Raw genomic sequence first — 26,800 nt, forward strand, 5'->3', positions numbered from 1 at the left:
AATGCACCAAAAGAGAAAAGATCATTACAGAAAACTGCCACACACTTTCTCCTAGTTGCCCTCCTGGTTGTTTTCCACGGAGGATATAAGAACATCTGGTGTGTGCTGTTTTCGGTGGTGGTAAAGGAGCATCAGATTTTGCTGTAAAAGCCATAACAAGCTCCGTAGCTTCTGCAGCACAAACACAACCCTGTAATCCGCCATTGTTGTTTTGGTTCGACTGTGCATGCAGCGTAAGTGGGCTACGCTATGTATGACGTAATCATTTCAAGAAAGATGCAGTTGGCTGTCCACACGAAGATGACACTGTAAGCATTTACAGATTTGTTCACTCTGGGACCTGGTTTGAAAAAGTAGCGCCTAAAAAAAAAACGCCGTTTCCGTGTGGATGAAACACAGATACAACAAAAAACTTTTGTGTATACTCCTGAATTCACCTCCGTGTGGATGGGGCCTGATATCATGCAGCAGCATGTAGGCTAAAGAAATACAAGGAAATCAGTGATTATACTGTTAAAAAATATTTTCAAATGATAGGTGGATGGGTGGACACGCTGCCTCCCTCTGTTTAAAAAAAAGAAGAAAAAAAAAGCGGTGACATTATGAAGTTTCACTCTTCATTCTGTTATTCTGACAGGAAATCCATATGTAGAGAGGTGAAAAGGCCTGAAAATAACTCAGATTTTGCACGTTTCTTGCACATGGCTTAGAAAACCTAGACACGGCTCTGTATAGGTCTGTTTGAAATCCTCTAAAGGACCAAACATTAAGTTTTACTTTCATTTGCAGCCATGAATCCTCGCTGTATCAGAAAGCAGAAGAGGAAAGGGTGAGGGAGCATAGAGCTAGAGGACCTAGAGATGATTCTCTGTCACTCACCTACAGGGCAGTAATTCCTCTCCAAACAGCAGCATTTGTGGTTTCTACATTTTTTTAGTAGCATTGTTCTTTTCTGAATCAAGTTTCAGGAGAGTAACTTTTTATGGTTCAGGAAGTGTGGCAGCATCCAGACAAGCTGCATTTGCCCCAGAATGGAGATCGACGGACCCTAACTCCTAAGGATGACTACTCCAGTTCATTCATTGGGCATGTATTTGTAAAGCCAAGTTTTCTCACTGAAAGCAGCATCAGACCGTCTCTCAGATCTCATAGATCACAGAAATAATCACTCAGTTCTCATTATTTCGGTCACAGCTTCACCAAGTCAGAACAGACCTTTCTGACTTCTCTCTGCTCTGCTACTGTGTGATTTATCTGGAACATCTTTTTCTGATAACACTCTTTAAACTAACTTCAATCTGAACTGGATTATGCTTCACAAACTGGAGCAGGATCAGTTTTCATTCAAGGTTTTAGTGCAAAGAGCCTCTCCACATCTGCAAACCATCCTCAGACACAGGAGGGATCAGACTTTAAAACAGCTCTCTATCTTCATTCTCTCTAAAAAATGAGGTCTGATTGTTGTTTGGAGCACATGAGGAACATTAGACTGGATCAGGATAAACTCGCCCTCTCACTACATGAATGCAAACAGCTCCACTGAGTTCCTTCTCATGTTTAGAGCCTGCTGACCGTATGAATGACCCCGTCTTAAATTCTCCCTCCATAACACTTAAACAGAACTTTCAGGGTTTTAGGAGGAGATGTCTTTTCGCTCTGTGCAGCGCGGTGGGTGTTGTTTTTCCACGAGGCCCCGGCTGTAACCCAGGTGACAGTGTTTGCTTTGGCACGTAGCATGGAAATTGGTTTAGATTAAAAAAAAGGCTCCAAGTGAAAGACAGAAGGACAAAGAAAACAGACTGGAAACGAGAGAAAGGAGCGACAAAACAGCTCTGAAAATTTATTGGCTGCTGCAATGACTTCATGCAACTTAATCCTCATCTCCAACAAACCAAAAACCACAAGAAGCTTTAAAAATACAGCAGCTCTGGTCAACACTGATGTCATCTTTATCCATAAAAGCCGAGGCGACTAGCTGTGACTCCAGAGATCTCCTGAGTGTTAGTGTGAGTGATGAAGCTCTAGTTAAATCTCATTAAACACGGCCGACACCTCTGTGGGAGCGCACTCGCACACATGCAGGGTCAGGAGGGAAATACAACATAAATAATGCATTAATGAAGATACTGTACAGCCTTGTTAGCTAGCAGAAACCTGCTGTGACCGCAAACTCTCAGATGCATGCTCGCACATTTCAAACAGTGCCAGGAGAAGAAGCCAAGGGAGGACTGAGATATCTACAGAGGAGAGGAGTATCTCCTCTGCATCACTACTCCTGACACTCTAACCATTCCTGTCATTATAGACTAAACGGACTCATCCAGACAACAGCAGGCTTTTTACTGAATAATGCAAATGACAGTTGGTTACACCCAGGTTTATGAGACTGTTTTATTCCTCTGTATGTGATCAAAGATCATGAAGATTGCATTGTTGCTTCTTTGAGGCCTTGTGATTTCTTTTATAGTCACTGACCAAGTCTTTCTAAGATATCAGGTGACAGGTGAGAAGCAAACATTGTGCAAACATTCAAGAGTCAAATTTTTTTTCGTTTGGTTTACAAAAATCCTCCTTCTCATGTTTTAAGTATGTTTTTCTTATGTCACCTGCTGGTTTGATTCATTCACTAACGATTAAAAACCTCATAAAGAGCACTTTAACATGCCTTCATAAAACCAGAGACTTGTTTTTAGTAAGCCTCCCAGAGTCCCTGTTACAGTCAGAGGCAGTTTCAGATGAGAAACCTCAGAGATTCTAAACTCGGACAGACACTTTCTCCAGTATCGCTCCCCTTCCTTCCTCTGCAGACGGGTAAATTAAGATCGTGCAGACAGAAAGTTCAGTTTCCTGAGAGAGAACATTTCAGACAATCCCAAAAGAGAGCTGTCACAACTAATGTGGTCCAACAGCCCAGTTCTGGAAGAAACTTTAGAGAATGCCAAACTCCGGCCACAGCAGAGGGACGAGCCCACGGAGAAGTTACAGAGAGGAGGAAGAGGAGACAACTCATTCTCGTCTGTGTGCAAGAATCTGCGTGTATTATGCACAGTAAATCATTATTCTCTTTATGCATAGATATTTATTTCACAGCAGAGTTATTTCACAGGTGATTTACAGGATTTTCCTTAGTCTGCAGGTAATGTGGCTCAAAGGAGCGCACAGAGGGGGTGTGTAATCTGATTTATCTGTGGGCTCTGGTGTTCACATTATCCATTTGTACCACTTTTAGCTACTTTTCATCAATTTCCACCCATTTTGCCAAATTTGTAGCAACATTAAACCCATTTTTGCCAATTGTAGCCAATTTTTGCTACTTTAAACCCTTTTCCCTACTTAAGCAGCCCATTTTGCCCTTTATTGCCACTTTAAACTGATTTTTGCTATTTTAACTTCCACCCTTTTTGCCCCCAATTTATGAGACTTAAAGCCACTTTTTACCAAGTTTGATTATTTTTTTCCCCACTTTCAACCCATTTTTAATTGCTTTTAACAATTTCTACACACCATTTTTGTCAACTGTAGCAAAATTTTGCCACTTTCACCCATTTCTGCAACTTTTTAACCACTTTTCACCATTTCCACCACCCATTTTTGCCACTTTTTTCCTTTCTTAACCCAAATATGTTGCATTACCCCTTTTGTTGCCCCTTTTAACCTATTTTTGCCACTTTTGAACAGGTTTTCACCATTTTTACTGCCACTCTTGGCCAATTTTTACCACTTTTAACACTTTTTTTTGCCAGTTTGATACTCTTTTGCCCAGTTGTCATCTTTTAGATGCCCGTGTTTGACACTCTTAGTTCACTGTTTTTCCACTTTCAACCTATTTTGCCCTATTTTTACTGCCAATTTATGCTACCTTTAGCCAATTTGCCACTTTTAATTAATTTTGCCACTTTCAACCAATTTTTACCACTTTTTCACTGCTTTTCACAATTTTAGCACCTATTTTTACCACTCTTTTCCTTTCATAACCCATATTTACTGCTTTATTTCTTTGTTTGCCTTGTTTAATTTATTTTTGCTGCTTTTAACCAATTTTTTCCTCTCTTTAACCATTTTCACCACTTATTGCTAATTTTTCTCTAATTTTTCTCCTTTTTGAAAAACATTTTGCCATTTTAACTGCCCATTTAAAAAAAAAATTCCCCTTAAAGCTGTCTCAACTTCTTATACATTATTCTCTGGTATCCTGACGTTTGTGCACATCATGGCTTAGCTATGAAGTCTGGCATTACTTTCTAAATGGCTTAGTTTAGCATGCCCATCCACATTGTTAACATTACAAAAAAAAAGTAAATCTGCTTTAAGAAAATGGGTTAACATTTTGAAAAAATGCTATATTGTACCGCAGCATAAATAAATAAATCTAATTTTTTGTTGATTTAATAAGAGTGGTTATTATTCAGGTTAAATGTAAAATATGGATATCATAGATTAACTTTTCAATGAACCATGATTTCCCTGACCTCAATGGCCCTCCATTTGGATGGGCCCCAGAAAGCTTTTCCCTTATCCCCCCTTATGGGCGGCCTTGCTTGTAGCATGAGATTGTATCACACCCTTATTATATACCAGTGTTTTTAGTCCTAACTTGTTCTCCCTGCATGCACTTTTTATGTAAAGATTTGTTGGCATTTCCATCTATATTTTAAAAATGCTCAATAATAGTTTGTATAACTGCCTGACAAACAAACAAACAAAGCTTTGGGCTTAACCACAGATATTTAACTCTTCCAGCTTTGGCCCCGGTCCATGTCGCCCAGTCCTAGCACTGTCTCACTGCAGCTAATGTGAACTGTAGCCTCTGCTGAGTGTGTTTTGTGCTGTGAGTGTGTGTTTTGTGTTGTGAGTGTGTGTTTTGTGTTGTGTGCATTTTGTGCTGTGAATGTGTGTTTTGTGTTGTGTGTCTGGCAGAGACATGGATGCTGCAGACTCGCGGACGTTCCTTCTTCCTCTAACGAGCTCTGTTTAGCTGCAGTCTAATAAATCTGTTTTAATTGGGAGTCAACTGCACAGCACCAATTAGGAAATGTCTATTCCGTCAGACCGCTGCATCGACGTGGAGCTGCTGATGACTGAATGAGGTCCAGGCCTCAGGGGGATGAACACACATGTGGTCATCTCCAGAGACTGTGTGCTGTATGGTCTTAACCTTCTCTGCGGGGGTCTGAGGAGAAAATCTGCTGAAAGGCCGGCTCAAGCATGCACAATTACACAAAGATGATACAGCAGAGATCTCACACTCCAGCAACTAAAATATTTATCCATCCTCATCAAAGCAGAGGAAAAACAGGGAGCTCCATCCGAGGCTGTAGAGCCACTTAAAGGAGCAGTTAGTGTCACTATAGCTGCTGTCTGATTGTTTATGGTCCTTAATTTTAGCCTTATATCCAAAATGCTCCCCTGCCTGTTTCTGTGAGGGTGGTTTACATTGGAAAACAGGCCCAAATATGAAGTACACTTGACCCCAAAGTTTGGTTCAGCGTGAACACAAACATACCAGACTTAGAACTACTGAGCTTTGATCACTCTGAAGCACCAATATGAACCTTTTCTGCAGTGTTTCGTAACTATGATCCAGTCTTCTCTCCTTTTTTTTTCCAATTTGAAAATTCCTCTTGAACTCATTTTCACACGTGGATTTGAAGCATTATTTCTGTTCCATATCAGCTCTTCATATACTTTACATATTAATGTGGAATTTGTTTTTTGTGTTTTGTAGGACATTGTAAGAATTTACAGATCTCTTTTACATGCTGATAAGGTGAAGAATGACGTTATTTTTTATTTACTAGATTTTGGTAAATGGTGCGGTTAGGACAAAGTTTGGTTTTAATGGTCAATCTTTCTTATCAGAGAGGAAATAGAAAGAGAGTAGCTGTCCTGCTTAGATCCCAGCATGTTAAGCAGCTAATCTATTTTTATACAAAATTTAAGATGAGACATCAGACTTCAATCAGTGTATTAAAGAAGACAGCAGACTTTTCGTCTGTCTAGCTGCAGAGCCTGGATCAGACACCACTCCTACTTCTGCAGCCTCGGGAGATAACAAGGACAGAGATTTTATCTGTAAATGATGTAAAACAGTGATCATATATGGATAAAAATGCAAACACAGCCATCACAAAAAAGGTGAGAAGCCCATTCTGGAGTAGTTTATATTGAAAATACCTCCACAAAGCAGAGAGAGGAGAAGATATAGGTTGTTTACAGATGTCATGCAGCATTTGAGAACTCCAGATCAACAATAAGTGATTCTATATACAGAAACTCTACCAAAACTGCATGTTTTGAACCGTTTATGACTATACTTAGTGTTCAAAGTGTGGAAAAAACAAATGTTCTTAATTCTTAAGCTACTGTTGTGTCCTTAAAGTAGTAAAAAGTAGCAGCAGGCAGGAATTTAAAAGCCTTCATCTAAAGCCTGGATGAGTGTATGGTCCGTTTCCACCAAACAGTCTGGTTTGGTTCAGTCCAGTTCTGTCATGGTTTAGCTTATTTAACTCTGATCTTATCCATGTTTCCTCAGCTGATGTCGTTCCAGTCTCGCTTGTTGTGATGGGAAATCCATCTCTTTTTAGAGATCCAGATCATTTGGCTCAGCTCAGTAGAGCTGGTTGCTCTTCATCTGGTACCAGTTCGGCTTTTTTAAACGTGGATTAGATAAGGAAAAAGGATGGAGGAAAGGAAACTGGCACTCAAAGCTAGCTACAGTGGCTCCCATTAAAAGAGTCGTTTATGACCAGCTCATCATTACTTGGTCTCTCACCTCACAAGGTTTATTCTGTTGATAGTACATCATCATTTACACTAAAAGCACACTCATCATTTACACTAAATGTCTGAGACTAAACGAGGATTTTTTTTTATATGTTAAAGGGGTTTAGCTAGCCTTTAAGCTCAGTATTAGCCTCTCTAGACCCTGGTCTCCCTTCATCTGGATAGACGATGCCAGAAGGTCTGCAGGACCACTGAGCTTGGATGGCCTCCATACAAGGTAAATCTGTTAAACTGTGGAAAAAGATTTCGTTTTTTTTTTCAAGTGTAGGGATCATACTCAACGTAGAAATCTTCTGATGATAACTGCAGTGTAAAGATCCATTTAGAGCTTTAAAGTACCATCTTTCCTTCACTCCCATTCATTATGGCTGTCTCCCACTTCCTGACCCCCTGTCGACATTTGTGCATCATCAAAATCACATGACTGCAAAGAACCTATTCTCTTCCTCCTCTTTATTCTGGCTAATAGAGGTGAGAAACTGCTGGTACAACCAGCTTATTTGAAAGTTCAGATAGACACCCAGCTGGGGAAACTGTCAAACAGGTTATACAGGAGGAATTTCAAAATAAAAGCATAGCTTAAAAATGACGATGGATTGTGTACATGCACAGATGTGCTCTTGTGCAGAGTGATGTTTCTGATGTGAGAGCAGACCAGTGAGGAAGACAGGAAGCAAAAAAGCTCAGACATGGTATGAAACAATGGTATCTGGTGTGAAAACTCTCTTAACTCTGGTTCTAAAAAAAGAAAGAGGTCAGGAGAAGAAATGTTTGATGTTATCTGAACAATGTTAAATCAAACCGGTGGTTTATCTCACATCTAACTTTACAATACATTGCTGTATCTTAACATCCTGAAATATATCCTAGCTCTACATGATGCTTTCTACCAGACAAGTCTCCTCTTTTGTATGAGACACATTTCACTCAGAACACAAAGCAGTTTAACCCACTGACCCACAGCCGGGGGGTCTGCACGGCCTCGAGGGCCAGACTAAGAAGCCAGATTAATGGGTTAGAGAGGTATGCTGAGAATTTTTGTCACAAAGCTCACTCTCTTTAATCCCAGCAGATCTCACTGGTTTCCTAAGCTGCATGTGTAGTTTTGTTCAAAACTGTAAGTAAATTAGTGATTAAAATCCAAGCAGAATGACTGGCTTACTGGCTTCATACTGGAGTAATTTAAAGATGAATATGGCTGGTCTTCACACAGCATTAGCCAGTCTTGCACATCATCATTCATCACTAAAGCTGCAGATATTCTTCAAACATGTCTGGCTGCTTCATGAACTAAACTGTAAATGTATTTGACATTGCATGCTGCATGTGACAGCAGCAAACACCTGGAGGCACCAGAATCAGCCATTTACAATTACCTGATGTGAAGGATGGGAACTAAAGACGAGGCGGCACTAAAGGATGAATGATGTTATTTGAGAGGTCAGATATCACATGAAAGGCACCAATAAACAATCAGTAATAATCAGCACTGTCTGCACTCTGTTTCTTCAACATGCATGGATGCAAATGCCCCGGTGTTAAGGTTTAACAAGTGGCCGTGCTAACTGGTGACTTTCACCCAAACATGTCAGTAGATACTGCTGATACAGCAGCTGCTGAAGATGGGACACATTCCTGCAAATACCTCACTATATTGTTATTATGCAGTGATATAACAAAAGAGGAATTCAACGGCTTAGGCATCAGCTGCAGGAAGAATAAGAGCTGTGGCTGTCACCGTTTTTATTTTAGATAAGTTTGAGAGAGAGCTGTGTTAAAATGATCTCCTCCAGCACTCTTCCAAAGCGTTTAAGCCAAATCTGCTCTCCTTCTCGCTTTCCTGAATTGCAGCCGTCTCCATCCTATTTGTCTGAGATTGTCTGTGATTTGCGGTTGTGCAGAAGGAGCGAGAGCGGCCTTTTATCAGCCATCCTGCTGTTCTCTGTGAGGAGTTGCTGCTGCGTCTTTTCTGAGACTGCACTGAAGCGCAAAGTGTGGTTTTTGATCCTGACAGGGACTGGATTAAAAGAAGGGAATCCCAACCGAACGACAACACTGCAGTCTATTTCAAATACCCCACGCCCTGAATGTTACCACGGCATGGGAGTCCTGCAGGGTTAGACCCATGCAGGCCTGTTATAATCCCTGGAAAGCACACAGCTCTCTCTGCTTTTAGCTATTTTTATGAAGGTGTATAACACCAGGATCCACCCTATAATTGTGCTCATATTTTTGCACCATTGCACCATGTGCGAGCAAGATTTGGCCTTGTGCTTTTATTTTTAGAGCAACAAGCTCGTACAAAAGCCTGTCTGTCACCCACGTGTGCCTGTACATCTGTCCTGCTGTCAGATTGATCCTTGTGTTGTTCTTCTGTGTCCCCAGGCTCAAAAACAAGAGAACAAGGACAGAAAGTAAACAGAGAAGCTTTGGCTAAGAGGAGCAGAGTAAATATCTGGGCTGGAGGAGGGGGAAGAGCAGGGGGAGGAGGGTGTTTTGGGTCTGGATGAGTGAAGGAGCAGGGGAGGTCATGGGCACAGTAGAAGGAAGCAGTCCATTAGTTTGACTCACACATTAAGAGACATCCAGCGCCCTCAGGCCTCGCTCTTTTCTGGTTCATCCTCAATAAAAAAAAAAATGTGCATGTGTGTGTTTCTAACAGCGGGGATGTTACACTGCTCTCCACATAAAGACTGCAGGAAAGATGCAGCTTGCCTTTTGTTTTTGGGTCCTTGCAGCTCTAAAGCGTGCAGCAGATGATGCATGGTGACAACAGCCCATGCTAATTTCACTGCATCACAGCAAACTGCAGCATCACATGTTTGAGTTTAGAGCCAACACAACGCTGACAACAATGGCGGTGTTTACATGCACAGAAATGTTCTGGTCGCGACAAGTCGACAGTTGAAATGATCAGTGGAGAAGAACCCCGGGGAGATTTAGGTTTTTAAGCCAAAACTGCAGAGAAATACAAAAGCAGAAGCAAAAAGCATCACAACAGATCTCAAAATGACCCTCTGGTTCATCATTCTGATGTTTTCTGTGGATGACTAAATGATCAGCACGCTATCATCAGTGAAACCGTTAAAGGTCATTCAGAGACAATGAGCTTCTAACATCTGTCATTGTTTTTAGATTAAACCAGAAATGAGAGTTCATAATGGATTCCAAATGTGGTACCAACTTTGATAATAGGCTTTTATTTTATTTTGAAAGTACCTCAGTGATGGAGGGATTGTCATGGCACAGCTTTACAAAGCTGTCCTGACATCCAACAATGGAAGATGTAGAGGCTATAGTTGCCAGGATCTTTTTGTCACAGCAGGGAGTTCTTTCAGACGGTTAAAGCAGCAAGACAGAATACTACTAAATGGTAGGGATGCACCGAAAATTCAGCCACCGAAAATGGCCCAAAAGTGCATCTTCGGTTTCGGCCGAAAGACTTTTATCACTGAAACAACAAGGCCGTAACGCGACATGATGATGCAAGCAAAAATCGTGGCCAGCACGCGCTTGGATCAGTGGTTCTCAAATAGGGGTATGCATACGTGAAGCCTCCAGGGGGTACGTGAGATTTTAAAATACATGCATTTTTAACATTTAAAATGTTTGAAAAAAAATTCTAATATTTGTAATTTGAAAGTGTTTATCAGTTACAAAGTTTGATAAATCAGACGGCTGTCACAGCACTCTTTAATGTCTTTTTTTTTTTTTCTTTTTTTTTTTGCCAAAAAGCTTTGCGCTGTTTAGGGGGTACTTGGCTGAAAAAATACTTCACAGGGGGGTACATGACTGAAAAAAGGTTGAGAACCACTGATTTAATGTATAAATGAGTGGGGTCAAGTTAAACATTTTATTTTGTATTTTATTTTACATTGTGCATTGTTAGGATGTCAGTGCTTAATAAATATTTACACAATTTTGTAATTGTTTTATTCTTTGAAGCATTAACCCTTTACCTACAGAGCCAGCACTGGTGATGTGTTTTATATGTCAGGAGTTTTATTACCATAACTCTGTCAAAGTTTGTCCGATTTGAAAGATTCCAATGGTGTTGAAAAAGCTGAGAATTGTGGGCATGCTCACATATTTGGTTTATGACAGTACTCGCAACCATATAACGTGGGCATTCATAACAGTACACCAGAAGTTTGGAGAGACAGCTACACAGATTCTCAACACCATAACTCCTCTAAAGTTTGCTCAATTTAAAAAATTCCAATGCTGACAGAGAGCTGAGAATCTGTGCTTTCTGACATTATATAATGTGTGGTATATATATTATGGTAATGTCGAACAGCACCGCAAAAAAGGCAGCTTTGGCAGAAGACAAGTGAGAAAGGAGAGTGAAGAAAGAGAGTAAAAGGAAAGCGAGCGAGAGTGGTGTTTTGTATTCAAAAAATAGCGTTAGATAGTGGCATTGTGTGTCCGTGTTTTATTACACACATTTATAATGTCAGGAAGACCATCAAGAACGGTAAGACAGCCACTACGGTTCATAGAGGAGGACAGGGATTTGGAGGGTGCATCTTCTGACCTGAGGTTTAGTATAGTTCTCTTTTGCACACCCAGAGTCCTAGACTCAAAAAATGACTGGTGATTGTTCTAAACATGTACAGGTTCACATTTCAAATATCAAATCAAAACTTCATGAGCAATAACAACATTTCTTCTCATAAAAGCCATGAAAAACAAATGTTTTTCTTGTTTTTCTTCTTTTAAACTGCTGACAATTCCATATAATGTGCAATAACCATTAACCAGATGTTGAAAAGTCAAGTTCAAGTACTCCAGGGAAAAGGGACTTAGGGCATTTCCTGACTATTTTACAGCCATAATAACAAAATATGTCCAAATCACCATTTTAAGCCACAGTAGGTCAAGGGTTAATATTAATTTATGCAATTGCAATTGATTTTAGTGAGGTTAGTACACAGTCATAGGCATAAATGCAATGGTACTAATAATTGGCATAATAATTTCTTTCGGTGTTTCGGTTTTCGGCCTTGGTTTCCTCATTTTTGGTTTTTGGTTATCGGCCTTGGTTTCCTCATTTTTGGTTTTTGGTTTTCGGCCTTGGTTTCCTCATTTTCGGTTTTTGGTTTTCGGCCTTGGTTTCCTCATTTTTGGTTTTCGGTTTTCGGCCTTGGTTTCCTCATTTTCGGTTTTCGGTTTTGGCCAAGAATTTTCATTTTGGTGCATCCCTACTAAATGGCACAGGAGAGTTTGGGATGTCCCACAGCTGAACAAAGTAGGGATGCATACAGTAGTAAAGTCTGAATATGGCCGTCCTTTTTGGGTAATGTATCAGTACTTAAGCACTGAGAACATGCTGTTTTAGGCGGCTATATTTCAACTGATTTAGGTTCCCTTTACATCAGAGCTGTTTGGTCCCTTTTAAACAAACCCTTGTCCACTTCCCCGGATAGTCCGATTTGTTTGGAGCAGTGTGAAAGCTCATTCGAACTCAAACAAGTGAACTCTAGTCCGCTTGTCAACGGAGGCCTTGATTTGCAAGCAAAAGCAGAGCAAAGCAACATGTGAACCAAAGACAGGAAGTATGATAAAGCATAATGATTTACAGTAGGTATACATGATATGCATGCCCACTATGCTGATATTGACTGATTCATTTTAGCCAATACCAAATTCTACCAAATTCCAAATTCCATAGGTCTGTTAATCCAGCCTAAGACTGCAGTATGCCAAACACAAGGAATCTCAGCATCTGGTTTGACAGCAATTTGAATTTGTAGCAGCATACCACCAAACTTGTACAGTCGTGTTTTTATCACCTCAGAAATATTTCAAAAATGTGATCATTTTTAACTTTTAAAGACACAGAGACAATTTTACATGCTTTTATTTCTGGATCACTGAAGCAGCCGTTTTACTGTTCTTAACCAAAAATCCCTGGACAGACAACAGATGGTGCAGAACTCTGATGCCAGGATTATGCCAAGAATTACACCTGTTTAAGCATGTTTACATTGGCTGCCAGTCATTTTAGGATCAATTTCAAGATTTTATTGTTTTTTTTTAAGCACTCAAAGGTCTCTGTCCCAGTTATATCACCAACCTTTTAACTCCCTATTCTGCTGCAGACACAGCTCTGAAACAACCTACCTGAGAAAATCAGGTCGGCTCTGTGCTTTCCTTTAAGTCACTTTTAAAAACAGATTTTTACAGGAGGGCTTTTCCTGACTTGAATATGGGTTGAATACATTGTGTTTTAAAGTATCTGCTTTGGCATTCTCTTTGTATCTCATTAGATTGTGATGCTCCTGACTGGTGCATAAAGGAATTTGCCAGTTTTAATTTGATTAATTTGCTATTCATGTTTTACTGTATGGTTTGTAAAGCACTTTGTAACGTCTCTTATTAAAAGTATTTTATAAATAAAGGTATATTATTTTTATTATTATTATTACTATTATTACTAGTACTGATGAGCAGCACACCACATAAACATAGCTGGATACCGGCAGTTCCATGTGTGAATGGATTTGTTTTTATGGTATATGTCATAATCATTCTCTCTGACCAATCAGAATATGCAGGGACTTGATGTTAAATTTTAGTACGACTCAGAGGTGAGATCAAAAAGGGACAAGTTACCCGGAATGTCTCTGATGGAAAATTTAACAAAAACAGACTCCAGTCGGGACGAGTCAAGTTGGTACCACATGGTGTAAAAGCATCATGAGTCAGCTGAACAGATCAACGGTCTCTCTGTCCTCTGTGTTTGGCCTCAGTGTGGTTTTAACAAAAGGACATGGTCCTTACACCAAAACAGATGTCTCTGCAGAGCTGCACGCTGCATGAAATGAATTAGCCTCCATCTGCATACCTCACTGCTCTGTCTGCACAAAGACTGACATCACTGTAACTCTCACCCTGAGGAGCTGTGTCTGTGTCTGAGCTCTGACTCTGTTCAGCTCCTGGAGTGAAATGACGTCACCTGTAATCCATGGGAAGTGAATACCTGCTCGTTCGTGCTGCTTGTCTGCAGCGTTCTGAGGAGAAATTTTGCATAAATGAGAACAGTTCATTTCTGCCTCTCCCTCAGGAGGATGAGTGTGTTTTATTTCGGTAGGGTGCAGCTGAGTTAACCATGAAATCCACTGAGGTTTTGTGTATTTGTAAGAGAAGATAATACCAATGCCATGTTAATTTTCACACTTAAATGTCTAAATAAATTCTAAAAATCACTACCCATATGTAATTTTTAGCCAAGTTCTTACATTACCTTAAATAATTCCAATACGTTTCAATGCCAGACAAATCCTTTATTTCTGTAATCATAATAGGAAATATCCTGATACAGTGGCTGTTGTTACAGAGCAAAAATCATTGTCATTTATCACGATTGGGATCAATACATCAACCCTATGGCCCAAAGTCAAGATCCAATCGAGCCTTTTTCAGAACAACCTGGGCTTTAAGAATATGTGTGCTGCAGCAATTTCACTAGAATTTTTTATAAAGCTATGAAACTTTTTGGACACAAGAAAAAACTAAACAGAAATTAAAACTCACAGATTTTTATGCTTTTCACACAGTGAACAATAATGACTGAGTATTTTTAACAGTTATTCTCCCATCTCCTAGGGCCAAAAAAAGTGAAAAAAAAATATTTTTGTGACAGAAAAAAATCTTCAAAATATGCATATTTAAAAAAAAACATCCTTGCACTTGTTTGTATTGACTCTTTCTGTGCCATTATTCAAAGCAGTTCCTGTCTGCAGAGACACAGAGGACCACATCGCAGGCTCTGAGGACCACATCACAGTCTCTAAAGGCCTCATCACAGACTCTAAGGATCTCATTACAGACTCTGAGGGCCTCATCACAGACTGTGAGGACTACATCACAGACTGTGAGGACTACATCATAGACTCTGAGGACTACATCACAGACTCTGAGGACTACATCACAGACTCTGAGGACTACATCACAGACTCTGAGGACCCCATCACAGACTCTGAAAGCCACATCAAAGACTCTGAGGACCACATCACAGACTCTGAAGGCCACATCAAAGACTCTGAGGACCTCATCACAGACTCTGAGGACTACATCACAGACTCTGAGGACCACATCACAGACTCTGAAGGCCACATCACAGACTCTGAGGACCACATCACAGACTCTGAGAACCACATCACAGACTCTGAAGGCCACATCACAGTCTCTGAGAACCACATCACAGACTCTGAAGGCCACATCAAAGACTCTGAGGACCACATCATAGACTCTGAAGGCCACATCAAAGACTCTGAGGACCACATCACAGACTCTGAAGGCCACATCAAAGACTCTGAGGACCTCATCACAGACTCTGAGGACTACATCACAGACTCTGAGGACCACATCACAGACTCTGAAGGCCACATCACAGACTCTGAGGACCACATCACAGACTCTGAAGGCCACATCACAGACTCTGAGAACCACATCACAGACTCTGAAGGCCACATCACAGTCTCTGAGAACCACATCACAGACTCTGAGAACCACATCACAGTCTCTGAGAACCACATCACAGACTCTGAAGGCCACATCACATCTCTCTATCTATCTATCTGTATTTTCTGACAAGCATTAGAGCAGATGGATGTCATCTTTACTGAAATTATGCCGATTTAAGCATTTTAGCATAATAACAGTTTTTTTAAGGCACTAAACTAGTATGATCCAACACCTTTATCAAGAGAAACCATTCAAAAAAAGCACAAACTGTACAAAAATAAGAATATTTTATATTGATTTTTCTAGATTTGGTTTTGAAGCATGTGGAATCAAAATATCAAACATATAGATAGCATCACTTGTCATTCAGGTTGTACAGATTCCAGGGAAGCATTTCAAGATGTTCCTAGAAATCTAACCCCAATTTCTGTAAAGGGCAGATGCATGCAAATGATTAATTTCTTCTCTCTCTTTAGCTGCAGAGAATGCACGCTATAACAACTAAACAATCTGATTTTACTCATAGAGGAACAGCAGCGATGGAGGACTTGTTACTCATGCAAGTTTGAGTGAAAGAGAAGGACGCTGTGTGGGTTAAAAAGAGTTCCCAAACCGTTTTCAGGCTTGCCTAAACACGCAGCAAGTGGCGGCAGGTCTTATCAGCCCGTCAAACAGTCAACCATCTCTGTGACATGGCTCTAGTCCTGAAACCAGTCAGCCTGCTCCTGCTGACTGACAGGCTGCTGATTCACATGGAGCTTCTGTTTGTACGCCCGATGGAGTGCTTCATTCAAGGCCGACAGTTTGGATGACACAGTGTCTTATTCATGCATGCTTCAAAGCAGAAACAGATCCTCTCTCCCTCGCGTTCATTCAGAGGCCGGGTGAAAACAAAACGACTCCCTCCCTCGGCGTTTATCGTCGCTCTTGTCGTAAAGCGCTCTGATTTCAGCGGGGAAAGCCCCAGGTGTGTATGCTACAGGTAAGACGCAACAAAGCAGAGCGCTGACAGCAAATAATCGCAGAGGGTGGGTCATTAGATTTGAATACTGTGCCACTTTTAACCGGTTTGAGAGATTAGTCATCCCAGCAGCAGCATGGGAACATTTCCACACACACTGATACTGTCACCATATCCTACACGCCTGCTTTACACCGAAATTACATGGAAAAGGAGGACTGTAGAAAGAGAGGAACAGCAGCATCCTAATGTGCTATTCACCCCTTTTATTCTGCAGCAACTACTATCATCCAGATTAGGAAGAACAGAGGTAAACTGCCAAAAACACGCAGAGACAGACCACAGGGGCGCTAAAACTTCTTTATTTATTTCAGTTAAAACTCCATGGCTTTGTCTCTGGTTTTTAAGCAGATCTGCATGTCTTGCAAATTGCCTCATAACTGTTGTTTGTCCCTGCCAACAACCCCCTTTAATAGATACTCAGGATGCACTGATGCATTAGTCCACATCAATATCATCAGCCCTGTTGACAGACATTGGCACATTGGCAAAAAACACAGCATGGATAGATGTCAGAAGCAGATTATTGTCTGTTGTATAGTATGTATATAGTATTATTTACTGCTTACTGCTCCACACCAAACTGCTGATTTCGAGAGCTTTTTATCAGGCAGAAAAACGCCTGTCTGCCGAAAACACCAATTCCACTGACAACGCCAATCTTGCCGACAAGGTCATTTCCGCCATCAATGCTAATCCTGTTGACAACGCCAATACCTGCCGACAACGCCAATCCTGCCGACAACGCCAATCCTGCCAACAATGCCAATCCTGCCGACAATGCCAATTATACACGAAACAAACTTTGATCTATATTTGTAGTCAAACATGAGAAAAGATGTTGGCATTTTAGGAGCCTTACACCACAAGAGGTTATGAAAACATCAGCCTCTGTATTAGCTATTCCCATTCATTTTCTCCAGAGCAGGTTTGATTAGAAGCCACAAGCTATTTTCACTGCAAAGAACAGAGTTTTTACTGATCACTTCATGTGCATTTCTATTTTCTTACAAATGCATTAGTTGATAAATAAAAATTGTTTTACAGAAACAATCATGGACAGCTACATTTAGGATTTCTTGCAAATAACTAAACTTAAACTGGTAAATTAAAAAATATTTTGGAAATATTTCTATATTTAAGTTTTCATGGCAGCTTTTGTCGTGTTTTCTTAATGTTTACTGATATTTGAAATTGACCTGATTGATTTAGGAGGGAGTTGCAAGTGGAACAGGCATGTACTGATCTCACTGAATACTTTTAAGAGGAAGATACATGACTTGGACGTAGACACATCTGGTTGCAGATGATTTAATAACAAATTTTGTGGTCAGTTTCAATAAACATTTGCTTTTCAATTTGTTGGGGAAAAATGTGTTCTTTACTGCATTTACTGAATTGTATTATGTTTGCCGTGTTCAGCACTATTCACACAGAACTAGCCTTGCCTGTGGATCCCTGATCATTCATGAATTACCTCTGACGTCAGAGTTTGGTGCCATGCATTCACACAGGATGAGTGAAGTCTGTAATAAATTTACTGACATTGATAACCACTGAGAAACACATTTCTTAACTTAAACTGCTATGCATAAAATGTTGATATATTGTTGTAACACCAGGTACAGGTATAGAGAAGGGAGAGGTATATAAAGAGACCAGTGGTGTGCAAACATAGTAGGTAGAGGGGTTTAAAGAAGAAATCAAATGAAATAGATTTATATGTGAACATGAGCTCAAATAAACTAAAAAAGGAACCACAAATAGCCGATATTTCTCAGAACTTCGACGATGTCCTACACGTCTCGATTTTTTAAATCAGAAAAGGGGGCAGTAAAAGCTGCATGAACCGTAAAAAAAAAAAAAAAAAAAAAGATAATTACCAGCCTAGATTACCATCCCTGCAGTAGTCCTGTAGTTCTCCACTTGTCTAGAGTCAGGACTGGGGCTGGGCAATCAATCTAAATATGGATTAAATCGCAATATGTTCGATGGCAGAGATGTTATACTCTACACATCATACAAACATTCAAAGGTGGTAATAATTTGCAAAAAAAAAAAAAAAATCCTGTTTCCTTGTTTGTCTTATTGAAAATGAGACAGACATAAAATGATCATTCCCCTTGTTACAACAATTCATACCAAATTTGTGTCAAAATAAGCACAATTCAATATTTTTCAGAATTTTTCAGCCTTAGTTTAATCTACCATATGTGTTCTTATAATCTAGGAGGATTTATTGCTTGTTTGTTGACAAATACATAAGATAAAGAACTGAAACAAATAATCAAATATTAAATCACAATTGAAATATTGAGGGGGAAAAAACGCAATTAGATCATTTTCCCAAATCCTTCAGTCCTCGTCAGAACCCACAAGCACCTTGCAGTAGACTAGTTATGACCCAAAGTTTCTGAACAGTTTCAATCATATCATCATAGCTTTTCAATGAAAAAAGGGACAGTTTGTGCAGAGCAATGGAGACATGCCTTTCAAAATAAAAGCACATCATAGACTTATTGCCACATTTTTTTTTCAAGCATAAATCCAGATCAACTGAAAACCCCTTTGCAACCAAGTTTAAGGTCTACGGCAAAAGACAGCTAAATTTGATTTATTGTGACGTATCTCAGTCAAATGGCGCGAAAATGCAAAATGACTTTTAAGTTATTTTCTGACCTTATATCCTTTATTTTACATTCCAAAATCTAACTGAAGACTTTTGAACAGCCTACCTCTTTTCCTTCCTAACCCTGACACCTTCTCAGCAGCTAGCTGACATGAGTCTGGATCAGTTTGAGGTTTCTGCCTCTTCCACATCAGTATGGATCTACTTGAACTGAATGGCATAAATGCAAAAAATAGCATAATTCCCACTGTCACCAGTCTGTGAGACTGTCCTACCAAAAGTAGATCATAGAGTATGTTGGGAATAAATAATGAAGTAAAAAGCCTTCTTTATTCAAAAAACAGCTGGTTAGCTGTTAAATGAATGAGATTTAATGTTGATGAGATGATGAATTAAACATTAAAGGAGACATATTGGGGACATATTTTACACTTTAAGACAGGTTTATATTGGTCTCAGAGGTCCCCAAAACATGCCTGTGAAGTTCGTTGCTGAAAAAACACTCCAGTATTGGATTTTTTCATGTCTAAAAAGCCCTCTGTTTCAGCCCTGCTCAGAACGAGCTGTTTCTGTCTCTGTGGCTTTAAATACTAAATAACTGTCTGACTCCGCCCCTGACCCCACCCCTCTCAGGAAATGGATATGGCTCTCCTGATGTTACAATGTTACTGACACTTTTATCCAAAGTTAAGGACCTGACTGGGATTCGAACCCTCAATCTTCCAGACAAAAATCAACTGAGTAACCCACTGAGCTATCCAGCATCTCAGCTGAGAAGATCAGGAGAGGAGTTTGGAACTTTCTTCCAAGCAGTGACGGCCAACCAAACCTGGGGGCGGGTGCTTACTCCCCATGTGACATCATGAGGGTAAAATCTGAGAACGGCTTGTTTTAGCACACATTTTCTGAAAGGTGGAGAAAGAGAGGGGAGAAGGGAATAGATTTTTTTGGTACTTGAGGGGATTGTGGACAGGCCAGGAGCACATATTTTTGTTAGAAAAGACTGAAAAAGTGATTTTTGCAAAATATGTCCCCTTTAACGTTCATAGAGAAGGTATTTCATGAAGAGGCTGTCATTAGGAATGACCATGTTACAACTGTAAGGTGGAATCAGAGAATCTGTGGAAGCCCTTTACCCTGAAAAACCTCTTAATGATCATTTTTATGTACATTCATCATGCAGACATCAGACAAGTCCATGTAAGGTGCAGCGCATGCTTCAAATTCACACTTCTCCCAGCCTGAGATGAAACGCTGGGACTTTCCCCACACAAACACATTCCCCACACAGTGAATATTCCTCCAACCAGCCCGGATGAGACCTCCAGTGCTCTAACTACCACCAGATGTGTGCTGAGCATGACTCACGACGCTTTACTGCCCTGCCCTTTAATCTCTGCAGCAAGTTGCCAACTGCCACCAGGTCAAAGGACACGGCTGCATGCCAGCAACGCCACGTCTCTGCAACAACTACACATAAGGCAAACGTTCCTATGGCAACGACGGGTCTTATCTTTATGTTGTAATTCAGCAATAAAAGAGGGAGTGCAACTACTGCTGTCTCATCAATATGCATTCATAAAAAGGCTGTAGGGGAGACCGGGGTTGGTTATCACATTGTTCCTTGTGGCCACATGATCAGGCGCCGTTTCATCATGTTCATATAAGATATTTGGCCTGATTCCATGCCCGTTATTACATTATTTTTTATGCAGACAATGCTTTTGTGTTGACAGATTATAAACACTTTTTTAAAAGTGTGTGTTATAAAAACTGAAAGTTTATAGCTTTGATTTGAGCCTAGCTTCAGCTAGCCAGCTACAGTATATCCATGTGGTAGGCAGCAACTCACTTTTCCTTACTAGTGTTCAATCAGTTTAGCTCAACTCTGCTTGGTCTTGTTTTCAAAATGTGACGAAACCAATACATATACATTTCTTTTTATATTATGTTTGGGGCTTTTTGCCTTTATTTTGATAGGACAGCTGAAGAGAGAAAGGAAACATGGGGCGTGACATGCACCAACCAGCGCTGGAACCAGGAATCAATCCTGCAACCAGTTCATCTAAGACTCTAGCCTCTGTATGTGGGTGCCTGCTCTACCAACTGAGCTGAACCAGCACCTGTTACTGAACTTTTTTAACTAATATTTTTGTTGATATAAATATCAGTATGATATCAACATCATGCTCCTTACATTAAATACTTAAGTAGCACTATATTACTTCATTTTACCTGTTTGGAAGTACTCATTTTAACAAACAGAACAATAAAAACTGTATTATAGGTTATAAGAATATGCTGAATATGCAATGGCGAACATGAATATTCCTCCTATGTTAATAGCTGATACATCAGCTGTCAGTGTAGCCAGTGAAAATACATAAGCTTTAGTTATTTTTGCTGGATTCTCCTTGTTCCTTTAACTTTTAAGTCATTTCTCAGGACTGAAGTTTTAGATCTAAACTGAAGCTAATTTAATTTCTTACACTTGTTGTACTTGTATCACTCTGTCATGAACCTGCTGTTTGATTATGAGGTTTATTTCAATAACAGTTTGATTCGAGTACAAATGAGACTTGGTGTACTTTAAAAAAAAAAGCGTGTAAATCACTTTCCTCTAAATTTAACATGAAGAAGAAGGTCAGCATGAAATTAGTAGAATACACAGTATATTAGCTAAAATATTAAACCACTATCAACCAATATATCAGCTGTAAACACTGGCTCGTATTCACTGTAAATAATAGTAAATAACAGCTGCAAACACTGGCATATCAGGGTAAATAAGGATATCAGCAGTTAGTAACAGCTGTCTAGGGCTGACAGCTTCCAATCGGTTGGTTGATTGTTTAGTCAAAAAGCTTTTGTTGATCAGGGTCACCCTGGTCAGCCTTCTCTTAGCTGCCAAGTGAGAAGAGAATCAGGAGAGCCACATACACTAAACCAAATCTATTTCCTGAGAGTTGGGGGCGGAGCGAGACACCTCATTTATATTTAAAGCCACAGACACAGAAACAGCTCATTCAGAGCAGGGCTGAAACAGAGGGCTTTTTAGACATGCAAAAATCCAATACTGAAGAGTTTTTCAGCAACAAACTTCACAGGCATGTTTTGGGGACCTCTGAGATAAAAAAAAAAAACTTGTCTTAAAGGGGTAAAATATGTGACCTTTAAGTCCCTCCTAGCAAAGTTTTTCCTCCTCACCTAGGTAAATTATTGCTGCATGCTGTCTGCTTATGCTCGTAAATGACACGTCGCAGGCTGAATCAAGTGATCTGTTAATTGTTCCAAATTTAAAGCAATAATCTGAGGTTATTATGTAGGCTATATGAGTTTAAATAGTTACCGCGCCAGGATCATGGAGATCATATGATCAAGGGCAGGTGCATACTGATCGTCTCTCAAATAATGTTTGGTTTTTTTTAAGTACAATGCAATGAGCCAGAAAAATATATTACAGCTTCAAACGGCTTGTTATGTTCATTTTTAGATCATTTAGACTACCATTCATGGTTTAAGCTGGTCCCCAACTAGGTGATTTATTTTTTTAAACCTAGCGACCAGTCAGTTGGTTGGTGTCTGGGTGTGATTTCAGGCAACTAAGTTTTTCTTTGGTTGACTACAGGCCTACTTATGTCAGCTGTAAATAAAAACCATTATTAACTGTAAAGTTCAGCACTGCATCAGCTGTTAATAGCATTCAATATTAGCTGTAATTAAAGGCCTAAGTGGGGTGTACAGATAGGCCTATATTAGCTGTAAATACCATGCCATTTAAGTGGTAAATATCGGCCCACATCAGCTATAAATATAAGCCAGTATCAGCTGTAAATATAAGCCTACATCGCATGTAAATAATAGACTGTAAATATCAGCTTTGTGTATTAATAAGTTCAGGGTTTTAGGCAGGACCAACAGATCTACCTCTGTAAAAGTTGTTTTTTTTTTTTTTATCCATCCTCATTTCTTAAAATTTAAAGTGTGTTTAAGAAACTTTACGTTTTAGATCTAAAATAAATTTATAACCAGCTATGGCTTACAATAAGTATGTAAATATTGGCATAACAGATATCAGCATAAAATAAAGTGAATCCATAGATAAATGATTTTGGAATGCAGCATTGTCAGTACTAGATAACACTGTACATAATGAATCCTTAGCTGTTATTTCAAACATATTTGGCATCTCTAGCTTTTAAAATGATAAAGTTTAAAACCAAATTTACTCTCTATAACCCCACTGATAAATGAGGGGCCACCAGTTCCATAATAGGATTTGTTCTCACAGTGGTTTAGGGTGTCTTTGCCTGGAATGAGATTTGTGTCAAAAAGTTTCAAACAAAACTTTTTCAGTATCAAACAAAAATAAGCATTTGAGAACAAAAAAATGTGATCCAAGCAAAAAAAATGTTCACATCAAGAGAACAAATTAAGAAAAGCAACCAAATTATTAGTCTTTGAATTTTGAACATCTATCTTTTTGTTTACAGTTCCTGTCTTTCTCTCTCTGTGATCAGACTTTTGCTCTCGCTTCTCAGTTTTGCGTTTGCGCTGCCTGATCCTTGGTTTGTGTTTCTTGAGTTTTTGGTCTCAGTTCTGACACAAATGTCACGTGTGGGCGGGCTTTTCTGGGACGTATCCCTATTGGCCAGCAAGTTTTTGAGTGATTGCTCAGTCACTCCAGATGCTCCGGAAGTTGTTGTTCAGCTCACATTTGGGAAATTTAAGGACACCAGCGGACTATCATTTTTGAATCAGTTTTACTGAATCATTGATGCTTTATTAAATCTAACTACTGATTAAACAGGTGTATTTGTCAGTGCAGTAGTAGATGTTGTGTTGTTTCGTAGACAAACGTGTTTTATCGATTTTTCCTACCACTTAAGGTGTCGTCTTAGCTTTGTACATAAACTACACCAACATCGTCAGCTTATCAGGTAGCTCAGCAGTAATGTACATGTCTGTCGCTCAGGGGACCGGGGTTCGAGGCTTCGCTATTTTATAATTATTGATGTCTGTATGGTTTGGGGTTTTTTTTTCATGGTTTTCTGGAATAAAAAAACTGCTCAATAACTAGTGAATTCTGAACAGTTTGTACTTTAGTTAACGGTCTGAGCCCCGTCACTGGGCAGATGACCAGGTGTGTGTACTGGGCATATGAGCAACAGATTAGACCACACTCAGGCCTTGTCCACATGGAGACGAAAACAATATATTGCCGTTTCGTTTTGGAAAAGTTTTCTGTAAAGACGGAGTCCTTTCAGGAACCACTGAAACGACTGAAAACGCTGTAGTGCATATGCCACGCCTGTAAGCGGTGCTGTAACGCTGCCACGGAAATGCACCAAAGTAGAAGAAGAATATCACAGAAAACTGACAAACTTTCTTCTAGTTGCCCTTCTGGTTGTTCTCCATGTTGGATTTAAGAACATATGGTTTATGCATTTCGCGGTGGTGATAAAGGAGCATCGGATTTTGTTGTAAAAGCCATAACAAGCTCAGTAGCTTCTGCAGCATTAACACAACCCCGGAGTCCGCCATTGATGTTTTGGTCTGATCCTGCAGGCGCTCTGAGGTAGATACGCTATGTGTGACATAATCGTTTCAAGAAAGATGCAGATAGCCATCTATACGGGAACGAAATGGTAGCCGTTTACGAATTATGCACTCTAGGACCGAAAAGCCTAATAATACACTAAATATTGTTGTTTAGGCTGTGAAATAGCAGACGATTAATACGATAACTGATCTGGCATTGGCATTATTTCATCTGACCTTGGATCATGGTGGTTTTTATTACAGAAAATCATTTTAAAAAAAAAACAACACAGACATCAATAATTATAAAATAGCGAGGCCTCGAACCCCAGTACCCTGAGCGACAGACATCTACATTACCACTGAGCTACCTGATAAGCTGATGTATGTGTAGTTTACGTACAAAGCGAAGACGACACCTGAAGTGGCTGGAAAAATCAATAAAACACGAATGACTACAAAACAACACAACATCTACTACTGCACTGACTAATACACCTGTTAAATCAATAGTTAGATTTAATAAAGCATCAATGATTCAGTAAAACTGATTCAAAAATGATAGTCCGCTGGTTTCCTTAAATTTCCCAAACGTGAGCTGAACAACAACTTCCGGAGCATCTGGAGTGACTGAGCAATCACTCAAAACTCGCTGGCCAATAGGGATACGTCCCAGAAAAGCCCGCCCACACGTGACATTTGTGTCAGAACTGAGACCAAAAACTCAAGAAACACAAACCAAGGATCAGGCAGCGCAAACGCAAAACTGAGAAGCGAGAGCAAAAGTCTGATCACAGAGAGAGAAAAAACAGGAACTGTAAACAAAAAGATAGATGTTCAAAATTCAAAGACTAATAATTTGATTGCTATTTTAAATTTGTTCTCTTGATGTGAACATTTTTTTTGCTTGGATCACATTTTTTTGTTCTCAAATGCTTATTTTTGTTTGATACTGAAAAAGTTTTGTTTGAAACTTTTTGACACAAATCTCATTCCATATCTTTGATGACATACAACTTCCTGTTTAAATAATGCATGAGAATAATATGGGTATACATATCACTGTAGGACCACAAGCTTCCCTCTTATTCAGGAGTGATGCTGTCAGATATTCTAATCATGAGTGATACCCAGGAGAGTGTGACAACCAGCCCCGGTCTCCCCTCATTCACGCATGTTTAATTGCTGTGGGACAGACCTGCAATGATTTAAACTACATACTATTATGAGACAGCTCAAACTAACATTAAGGTCACAGCACCTTTAGATTGAGCGTGTGCGTGGGTCTGTGCGTGTCATACCCATGGGATGTTATGAGGAGATAATTGGAGAGCCCATCGTTAACCGTTAAAGCAGTCACAGTAATCAGAAACCAGCACTTACTTGCCGATGACCTCGCAGAGCTCGTAGACATCTTCAAACAGAATGTCGTCGTCCGCCATAGTCCGACCGAGCCGGGCTGGGAGGATTTATCCCCCAGATCTGCGTCCCAAACCCAGAAAGAACCGACCAACAGCGGCTGTACCGTGGGTCGGTAAGGACTACCACAGATAGGTTGTTATATTCCAGTTGTTGGATCCTCTGGTAACCCCCCCGCCACCCCCCAAACAAACACGCTGCGACGCGGGGAGCTTGGTAATCCAGTTGGGGTGTCCTCCGGTTCGGCCCAAAGCTTCCCGGTAACCCACCTCACAAACGGCCGTGGTTGTCAAACATTGTAGTAACTCCTCAAAAGGTGTGTGTGTAATAGTATGTGCGTGTAGGTGCGTGTATGTGTGTAAATGTGCGCGCTTGCTCCCGGTAACGACTCCACCGACGCCGGTTCTACTGCCGTGCAGACCCAGCGAACGGTGTTCCGGTAACAGCAGCACCGATCCAGGCAGGTAGTGGTCCTCACTCCCAGAGCTGTTACACTTTCCCGGGGGTGCTCACTCACTCCTCTCGCCGTGGTGTGAAGTCCTCCCCGCCCCGTCCAGAAGCTCAACTCCCCGGCTCAGTGACACTTCGCGAGCCAGCTCACGGTCTTCTCCCCCCGGACTCTGCCGCCCGTCTGCCCGACTGGACGTTCAGCTCCACGGAGCTTCCAGAACACTGAAAAGCTCCGCCTACACGGGAGTTATGAAACTGCCCCACTCTCCTCCATTTGGGGTCAAGATGTTACCCAAGATTTCCCGTAGAGGCCTACAGGCTTTGAGCCAACATGGCGGCGGGATGGCGCCATAAAGGCTCCTCAGTAACCGCAGTTTCCCTCCGACTGTTTCAATGGACAGAGACGAAGACGAGTTCAACCCGGAAGAGACGGCGGTATGAATGAAGAATGACGGTAAATATTGACAGTTTTAACTTAGAAAGTT

At 40.3% G+C, this 26,800-nt stretch overlaps 1 protein-coding gene across 18 annotated transcripts in view; it reads right to left on the reverse strand.

Moving 5' to 3' along the window:
* The window catches only part of caska (calcium/calmodulin-dependent serine protein kinase a), a 177,677-nt gene extending 151,192 nt beyond the window's left edge, over nucleotides 1–26,485 (reverse strand). For all 18 annotated transcript variants that reach the window (XM_041806648.1, XM_041806644.1, XM_041806641.1 and 15 more), the window contains exon 1: nucleotides 25,830–26,485. In XM_041806648.1, the coding sequence (XP_041662582.1) occupies nucleotides 25,830–25,888 (59 nt within the window). In that variant the 5' untranslated portion in view covers nucleotides 25,889–26,485. The remainder of the gene's footprint in view (nucleotides 1–25,829) is intronic.
* Between the last annotated feature and the right edge of the window lie 315 nt (nucleotides 26,486–26,800).

This window comes from Cheilinus undulatus, linkage group 15 (genome assembly GCF_018320785.1).
Source record: "Cheilinus undulatus linkage group 15, ASM1832078v1, whole genome shotgun sequence".
Taxonomy (NCBI): Eukaryota; Metazoa; Chordata; class Actinopteri; order Labriformes; family Labridae; genus Cheilinus; species Cheilinus undulatus.